General features: G+C 39.7%; 2 gene segments (V, D, J or C); both read left to right on the top strand.

Annotated features, from left to right (window-relative positions):
• The first annotated feature begins 353 nt into the window (after positions 1–353).
• On the top strand, positions 354–1,313 carry LOC119798177. The segment is given in 2 exon segments: positions 354–497; positions 782–1,313. Coding segments are annotated over 2 exon segments (420 nt in total).
• Positions 1,314–6,755: 5,442 nt separating this feature from the next.
• Positions 6,756–10,002, top strand: part of LOC119798159 — a 38,137-nt gene continuing 34,890 nt past the window's right edge. The window contains 2 exon segments of the V gene segment in view: positions 6,756–6,899; positions 7,184–7,450. Coding sequence covers positions 6,857–6,899; positions 7,184–7,450 — 310 coding nt within the window.

Raw genomic sequence — 10,002 nt, 5'->3', positions numbered from 1 at the left:
AGGATAAGTTATTTTGGATGGATTACCACTGTTTACTAAGAATAATTAGATCAATTTAAAAATAAGCATAAAGAGACATGGTAAAATTGATCCAAATTGAGTCAGCTAAAATCACCTAAAAGAAGGCTTATAATCAGGTATTTAAAATACAGTATTCCACCATATTATGATGATAGCTGCTATTCATTTTGCTTGCTATAAATAATATCCAGGAAAACTAGTTTCTACTGCCCACCCCACTATATGACAAGCAACTAGAAGCCTCATATTTACATTGTTTAAATCTGTATTGCAGATCCACCAGAGGGCGCCATCATCCAGTAGGCGGAGCTCTCCTTGTGCTCTGTGTTCCAGCATTGTGTCAATAATAAGTGTTGCTGTGAAGAGAACAATAGTCAGACTGAATGTTGAACATCAGCTAGTTTCTCCTGCTGATTTAAACCTTGTTGGACAGATGGAACATTGGCTGTGGATTATTCTAGCTGCTCTTTTCTTTGGTAAGATAGAAAGCTCAACATGTTTCCTCTTCAAACACTTGAACACATTACTGAGCTCTACATGAAGAGCTTTAATGTTCATTCTACAGAAAATCAGAGCAGATCATTTCTGCTGCCATTTGTTACCTTGTAGAAACACCTGATATGGTTCAAAGTGACAATGATCAGAGAAAATGACATCTATTCTACATGGAATAGAAGTCTTTAAAGCTGCTGATTGTTCTCCTTTAATCAATCATCTTTATTGATTCATCTCTTCCTCTGCATGTTCTGTTCTTCCTCAGAGTGTAAAGGAGACTCAGTGACGCAGACAGAAGGACATGTTGCTGCTGCTCAGGGAGAATCTGTGACTCTGGGATGTACCTTTGAGACCATTTCTACAAATTATGCTCTGTTATGGTATAAACAACAAGGCCAAGGTGTTCCAAAGTACATGCTCAAGGAATATATTAAAAGAAGTGACAATGCTCCAGAGTTCAATAGAAACCGATTTACTGCTCAGGTCAATAAATCAGCCTTCGATCTGACGATCCAGGATCTCCGTCTGTCAGACTCTGCTGTGTACTACTGTGCTCTGCAGCCCACAGTGACAGGAAACACCAGAACTCTGTACAAGAACCTGCAAAACAAGGACAAAACAATGCATCCTATCATCCACTAGGGGGGCTCCTAAAGCAGGCTTTAAGAACATGTAATAAAGATGGTTATGGAGGGTGTCAAGTGCCATTATAAAGTAAATTACTTATGAAATAACCATTTAGATGTGTCACTTAAATTGAGTAGTGAATTTATTTTAAATGTATGTAATTATTTTTAAAGGCACAAGTTTAGATGTTTTTATTTCAATTTAAGAACTGAATATCACTGTTTAATTGTTTAATACATAATTTCATGTCCCTGTAATTGAGCAAGCATGAAATGATTTAAATTGTCATACATCAATCAAAGTCAAGGAAGCAGGACTAGGGCTGCTTCCTTCAAGGCTGGACTATTGTAATTCTTTACTATCAGGAAGTCCACAAACTGTAGTTAAAAGCCTTCAGCTGATCCAAAATGCTGCAGCCAGAGTTCTGATGAAAATGAAAAAGAGAGATCATATCTCTCCTATCCTGGCTTCTCTTCATTGGCTTCCTGTTAAATCCAGAATAGAATTTAAAATCCTCCTTCTCACATATAAAGCCTTAAATGGCCAAGCTCCATCTGATATCAGAGATCTGATTGTTCCTTATGTTCCTAACAGAGCACTTCGCTCTCAATCTGCAGGTTTACTAGTGGTTCCTAGAATTTCTAAAAGTAGAATGGGAGGCAGATCTTTTAGTTCTCAGGCTCCTCTCCTGTGGAACCAACTACCAGTTTTAGTCCGTGAGGCAGACACCCTGTCTACTTTAAGGCTAGGCTTAAAACTTTCCTTTTTGATAAAGCTTCTAGTTAGAGTGGCTCAGGTTATCCTGAGCTATCTCTATAGTTATGCTGCTATAGGCTTAGACTGCTGGAGGACATAGGGACCCCTTTTTCATCATTCTGCTTCATTCTATCTCTCACTCTGCAGAATCTGTTAGTTCAATCTCTAACGTTCTGCTCTCTCTGCTTTTTCTCATAGTAGCTTCATCTGGTCTGTTCCTGTTTGGCTGTGACTCCATTCTGGAGAGAAATATCAGCTGTGCTGCTGCCATCAACACCTTTGTTTCTAGATGTTGGAGCTTGGCCTGTTTTCCAGTGTAGTTTCCTGTTTCTCTGACTGTGACTAACTGGATGTGCTCTCTTCATCCTCTGACATGGGAGCTGGCTCGGAGCTTGTCTGCCTGGCTGTGTGTTTCCTGGACGCCTGTGGAGCTGGTTGACAGTTGCCTTTTGTATCTATGCTTCTTTTTCTATCTCTGCTTCTGTCTCCTTGAACCCCAGTGGGCCTCAGCAGACGGCCGCTCACACTGAGCCTGGTTCTGCTAGAGGTTTCTTCCTGTTAAAAGGAGTTTTTTCTCTCTCCTGTCGCAACAAGCATGCTTAGTGTGAGGGATTGCCTTCGAGTCAATAAATGAATGCAATCAGCTGGTTTTCCTTAGACAGAAAAATTTGATTCAATCTGACTGGATGATCTGGTGAACTCTAAAGTGCCTTGAGATGACATGATGTGAATTGGAGCTATAGAAATAAACTGAATTGAATTGAATTGATATGAAGAGTGTCATTTTTTAATGCTGTAGTGGACTGTAGCATTCAGTCATTGGAGGATAGATTTACATCTCTAAGTGAGGTTAAAGATAACTTTGGAGTGCTGCTCAATTTTAGGGAGCTTGGTCAAAAGGTCCGAAGGGAAAAATGTGAGCTTCTTGGGGAAAAACTCTCTTGTGGAGAGGAAGCTGATATGGCATTAGAGACAGGAGAGTCTTCCTGAACTTCCCTAAACTATGAAGACTGCCTTTGAGCTTCTCACATACATCTCACAAAATGAGATGTGTGAGGTTTACCCAAATCCTTGGGTAGCTCTCAGGATAGCCTGCATTCTGCCTGTGACAGTTGCCTCAGCAGAGAGGAGCTTTTCCAAACTCAAATTAATAAAATCATACTTGAGATCATCAATGGCCCAGGAAAAAGTGGACTTGCAGTCATTAGTATCAATTACCAAGTAGGCCAAACGATACCATACAATGTCGTCAGTCACTTTGCCTCCAGAGAAGCTAGGAAGGAACAATGTTGAGGTCATTGTTGTACAATTGTCACTGTTGAACCCTTGCTGTTTCTATGTTTGCTTTGATTATTTAAGTGTCTCTTTTGTAATAATCTATTTTTGATTATATTAATTTTGTCTATTTGGGTTTTGTTTAAAATATTGCATATTTAATGCACATTTGCAAATAATTTATTTAACATGTTTGTATTCAACAGTTTTAACAAAAGAAAGTATTGTAAGTATTGTTTATTTATTTATTTTGTATTAATACATAACGGTAGTGTATTCATTTACAATATTCACTATAACATTATAGTGATGCATTTGTATCAGTAATGTTCTAGTATAGTTGATTCTGCATGGTGGTGGGGGTGGGGGGTGGGGGTGGGGGGGGGATCCAAATCAAATTCTGCTCAGGGCCCCCAAGATGCTCGGGCCGGCACTGCAGTGTGGAAGAAACTGTTGTGCTGTTGTGGAATCTGCTGGACCTGCATCGGATGCTTTGAAGCCTCTTCCTAGAGGGCAGCTGGGAGAAGAGTCCATGGTGGGGTGGGGGGGTTGGTGGTGTGTTGGGTGAGGGGTCATTGATGATGTTATGGGCTCGGGACACGCAGCGCTGGGATGAAATGTCTTCAATGGAGGGAAGAGGTTGTTCACTTCCGATCACTGGGGATAGGGTTAATAATAACCCCTTATTGTCCTAGGAAGGAAAACCAAACAAAGCAAGTATTCTTTTCTGCAGAAAATGGGATGAGACCCCTTAAAAGAAACAGAGAAAATGTTTCAGTGACAATACAAGGAAACCTTTACATCATATTTAAATATATAGAAACGATAACAATGAGAGAGAGATATAGCTAGATCTATAGATCTACATACACTTTCATCTGGAACTTTATACAAAAAAAACAGAACTCAATGAAATATTTTCTTTGGATATAATTCAGGGATTCCTTTTGGTAGAAATTAAAGAATGTTTTTAACTTCTTGTGAGCTGGAAGAAATATAATCTTGATAGTTAGACAGGTTAGACTAAGGGGTTTTTACCCTTGCTGGCTGATGTGGTCCAGATCCATGATGATGTTAGTACCCAGAGCTTAAAGGAATAGTACACCCAAAACATGATTAGCCTTCATTTTCTACTCACCCCCATGCTGAACAACACTCTGGAGTACTTTTTTGATATCTCAAATGCATCTGGAGATCTGGGAGGCTTCTTGCTGTCTGCTGACATTCAAATAATGGAGGTCTATGGCGCCCGAGACAGAAAGGTCCATAAAAGTCCACAAAAAACGTGTCAATATTCCTCCATACTGCTCGTCCAATGTATTCCAAGTGTCCTGAGTGGGTAGCATCCAGAATTTACTCGAAACGAAGTCATTTAGAATGTTTTTAGAGCATAAACAGTAGTGTATAGGATTTCCTGAAAGCGCGTTCACGACGCTACGGAAGCCGGCAGACCAAACCAGATGAAAGTGCGCATTCAGCGTCTGCTCTGCCGATAATGCAAGCGTAGAAGAAGAAATGTGTTGTTTACCTGTGCAAAGAAAGAAACAACGAAAGAAAAATGTCTGAGGACTTCAGTGTTGAGGAAGAGCATGAGTTCTTTGCTGAGCTGAATGCGCACTTTCATCTGGTTTGGTCTGCCGCGGTTTCCGTAGACTCGTGAACGCGCTTTTAGGAAATCCTATACACTACTGTTTATGCTCTAAAAACATTCTAAATTACTTCATTTCGAGTAAATTCTGGATGCTACCCACTCAGGACACTTGGAATACATTGGACGAGCAGTATGGAGGGATATTGACACGTTTTTTGTGGACTTTTATGGACCTTTCTGTCTCGGTCACCATAGACCTCCATTATTTGAATGTCAGCAGACAGCAAGAAGCCTCCCAGATCTCCAGATGCATTTGAGATATCAAAAAAGTACTCCAGAGTGTTGTTCAGCATAGGGGTGAGTAGAAAATGAAGGCAAATCATGTTTTGGGTGTACTATTCCTTTAATATCATACAGATGAATAATAAAAAAACAACCATGGAGAATAATATATTTTAATGCTGGACAATTAAGTTTGGCTAAATTTTATTATCATGTCACATATTTATGAATCCACTTATCTCATCAATTCGTACATTTTCATTGATAGTAGTAACAGATTTGGTCCCTGTATTAACCAATCGTAGCTCTTAGAAACTGGGTCAACCACACCTTCACACTAAAACTGAAATTTCCATTAGCTCTTTGTTTAGAGTTGCTCTGTATGAGGAGCTGAACGAGGCCTAGATAGGAGCTCAGAGAGTCTGATAATCTTTTTGAATACAGACCCTGAAACAAAGCTGCTGCTGAAGAAGAAAACATATTTGATTGGTTGTGTGAGGTGGCCATGCCCACTGAACGAGCTCATCCTATGACATTATATCTTCTTCCTTCTCCAGCAGTGGAAGTGTTCATTTGCTGTGTTTAGCTTCAAGTACTCCAAAGACATGTGGCTTTACCTGTTTTTCTTTCTTTCTCACATTCAAGGTGAGTTTAAGGACAGAAATTCAGGTTTTGTTCCATGAGCTGCATTAACCACAGATACAAACTTCATTTCATTACTTTTATGCTTCTTTTGCTCTGATGATGCATCTTTGACACTAAACTGACAGATTACTACAGTTAGTTTTGATTATCCATGGAGTGACATAATAGAGGGTTATTTTGTCATTCGACTGTTTTTGTCAAATGACTATATTTCGTCCACTTTTTTCAGGCCTGGACGCTCAAGAAGACTCCATCATTTCTGATCCAGAGAAAGATCCTGTGATGGAGGGAAAAGCTGTCTCACTCAAATGCAAATATGAGACATTATCTGGTCATCCTATCCTTCACTGGTTCAAACAATTTTCTGATCTTCAAGCTCCTCAGTTCCTGCTGTATAAGGGGGGAAAGAAAAAGAATAATGAAAGTTACACCCTTGACCATCATTACAAATCAACAACAACAGAAACATCAACTGAGCTCATTATAGAAACACCAACCGTGGCAGACTCAGCTTTCTACTACTGTGCTCTGGAAACACAGTGACACAAATTATAGGAGAGGCTGTACAAAAACATGAACACTGATATCTGACTTTGTTCAGAGATAAGAGAAACCACACACCACAGCTCTTGATCACAGTTTTATGCTTTTTGAACAATCTCTGTGAACATAGCTGCTACCCTGAGCTTCAAATCTTATCAGTAAGAAACAAGCAACGACTGCCCAAACAAAGGTTTGTGTTTTATGTTACCACATGGTTTATGTTTTCTCTTTGTTTGTATATGGTTGTTTGTCTTTTCCACTTCAGTAGACTGCAGACATGTCTAGGGTAAACCCTCTTTATTTTAGTTCAGCTTTAAAAGCTGAAATGATTTCAAGGTTCAATCACTTCTGAGAAAACGAAACTAATTTAAAAGCTCAAATTCAGACAAGTCATCAGTTTTTGAGTGATGTTAACTTCAGCAGGGTAGGGATTTCTGTCCCCCTCAGAACTTTGTACAAAATCTCCGCTAGAGGGCGCCATCATCCAGTAGGCGGAGCTCTCCTTGTGCTCTGTGTTCCAGCATTGTGTCAATAATAAGTGTTGCTGTGAAGAGAACAATAGTCAGACTGAATGTTGAACATCAGCTAGTTTCTCCTGCTGATTTAAACCTTGTTGGACAGATGGAACATTGGCTGTGGATTATTCTAGCTGCTCTTTTCTTTGGTAAGATAGAAAGCTCAACATGTTTCCTCTTCAAACACTTGAACACATTACTGAGCTCTACATGAAGAGCTTTAATGTTCATTCTACAGAAAATCAGAGCAGATCATTTCTGCTGCCATTTGTTACCTTGTAGAAACACCTGATATGGTTCAAAGTGACAATGATCAGAGAAAATGACATCTATTCTACATGGAATAGAAGTCTTTAAAGCTGCTGATTGTTCTCCTTTAATCAATCATCTTTATTGATTCATCTCTTCCTCTGCATGTTCTGTTCTTCCTCAGAGTGTAAAGGAGACTCAGTGACGCAGACAGAAGGACATGTTGCTGCTGAAGGCGAATCCATGACTCTTGGATGTATTTTTGAAACCAGCAGTACGGGATATACCATGTTCTGGTATAAACAAGAAGAAAACAGCTTCCCAAAGTACATGCTGAACCAATACTATCAAACAAAAGATAAAGCTCCTGAGTTCAACTACAATCGATTTAATGCTGACATCAACAATGAGAAGAAATCCTTCAATCTGACGATCCAGGATCTCCGTCTGTCACAACTAGGTGTACATGGTTTTTAGACAAATCAGAAAGGAAAAGCCCATACAAAAACAAGGGCAGTATTTTGAATATAACACTTCACAGGTTATATCATCTTAAAATCTTCATCAAAGCAACTCTTTTCCTCTGGGGTGAGATCTGCACTTAATTGTATAAATATGGTTCACTTTCCTTAAGAATTACATGATCATATTATCATAGTAAGTATTCAGACTATATGTAAACTCCAACTCCAAAATAATTCAAACTGCATTATTCATCAGAGATACTTATTTATTTATATGATCCACTGAACTATAATGAATGGTTTGAATAAGAACCTTCGTCCACCCATCATTATGAAACCTCTGCCTCTAGGTATAAGGGAAGCATACTCTGAGGTTTTTGATATAAAGTACATTGCCTTTTGTGTGCTTGAACAGCGGCTAGTAAAAATATCCCAGGATGGTCTGAGCAGCTGCATTTAGATTCCTTCATTACTACATTACAGGGTATGTCAATGATTTTGGCCTTTCATTATGGAGTCAATGCTTATAAAAGCAAAGCTCCACCTCAGTGTATCTTTGATGAACTACTCAGAAGCATTTGAAACAATCAACATGGACAAATATTTCAAATAGACTTTTGTTTTAACAGTGACCCTCACTGATCTTCACTGATTGATAATGTTATGTTCAACGGATTCTTTATTTCATAATAAAATAACTTTTGTTATGAGAAGGAAGATGGATCACTGCAGCAACACTATATTTTATGCACGTCTCAGCTTATATAGAAATGACCTTAGCCTGAAACTGTGTGGTGAACAATTGAAATATTTGACCTTTTTACGCTGATGTCTAGTTCTGTGTGAAAGTGCTCTTGCTGTCAAACTTGCTATTATGTCTATTTTATTTATTCTTAACTTTGTTATGAAGAGCACTTAAATAAACACTGCAGCTTTTAAATGTGCATTAGAATAAAATTGATTTACTCTGAATAAGTACAGCAGCAAAGCAAACTTTTTCAGTAACAACAAACTGTTCTGACTGAACCTGTTTTCCTGAACTCAAGGAGCATCAAACTCTATGTTGATCAATTTGAGTTTTTGGGAGTTAAACCTGAACATGTCAGGCTCAGAGCTGAAGGATTCAGTATTCAAGGCAGGCAAACTTTTTTCTTTTAGAATGTTTATTGAAAATAGAATCAGAGTGAGTGGAGTCTTCGTCTAAGGCAGGAACCTCTGCGGGTGGAGACAGCAGGTTAGTGACCACTTATATCTGGAGGTTGAGGTTAGTGAACGTGTGAGTCAATAATCTGGTCGGTTCAGTCCAAATCCAGATGTAGAGGATGGTCCTGGCTGTTCGGCTGCCAATGCGGCACATTGTTTGCCACACACAGAGTCCCAGACTCTGATGTATTGGAGGTCAGAGGACAGGTAGGAGATCAGAACTGAGCAGACGGTTGTAGGCAGGATGATCCACAGGGCAAAGCCAAAGTATATGTCAGTGACGTGCTTGGTAGTCAGAGCCAGGAGGTCAGAGTTCCAGGGAGATGCCGAAGGAGAATCCAAGACGGAGTCTGGTCACAGTTCCAGTTACAGTGGGGCTGACAGGCTGGACGACGTCTGGCAGAACTCAGTGGTCAGGAAATAGTTCCGATCCATACACAAGCAGGCAGAGATCAGGCAGGAGTCAGAAGACAGGTCAGGCAAACAAATCAGATGGGGACAGGCAAGCTCAGAGGTCAAGAGACAGGTCAGGATCAGGTCGTCAGAACACAAAATGTCTCACCAATACCTTGAAATAATCTGGCACTGATGACCAGTTGAAGGCTGGTTATATAGTGACTAATGCAGGTGGATCTGATGAGCGGGTAATGAGAACTGTGCTGAGCTTAGCAGGTGTGTGAAATAAGTGATCAGACCAGAGATCAATACTAAGATCATGACAGAACAATCCACATTAATTTCTTAATTGGCATTTTCAGTCTAAATGCAAATCAAAGTCGGCGAAGTTAGTGCGATGATTCATAAGTAGGCAAATTACTAGATAATCTCACATATCCATAAATACCTGAAAAAAGGCATAATTGTTGGAGGATAGCAGCCTTGGTGTCGTCCATGTACTACTATCGCGGGATTGTTCAGTGATCTTATAGACCTCCTGAAACATTAGGATGCATGAGTTATTTGCTCGTTTCGACTGACCAGTGTTAAAGAGCAAAGCTTGGCAGAACAGTGCATGCTGGTACTTGGTAAGGTTCTCATTATTCCACTTTCTTTGTACCTCAATTTGTTTGTAAGGAGCTGACTGACACCAAGGGTTTTAACCAGTCATCTTAAGTCATCTCATGCCTGCCATTTGGAACAGTCTAATCCGTAGTGTTGCTCAGATTTCAAACATTCCCCAAAGGTAAACCTGAATCTGTCATAGTGGACTTTAAAGATCTGACCTACATGCAGAGAACCACTCAGACACCAAGGGTAAAACAGGTTTATTGTAGGTTAGCAAACGCTGATGGAGATTGAAACTCTGGTGGGGAAACAATGCTGGAACTCAGCGGAC

This window comes from Cyprinodon tularosa, unplaced genomic scaffold, assembly GCF_016077235.1.
Source record: "Cyprinodon tularosa strain WSP-4 unplaced genomic scaffold, ASM1607723v1 ctg612, whole genome shotgun sequence".
NCBI lineage: Eukaryota > Metazoa > Chordata > Actinopteri > Cyprinodontiformes > Cyprinodontidae > Cyprinodon > Cyprinodon tularosa.
This window is presented reverse-complemented; position numbering and strand designations above follow the sequence as displayed.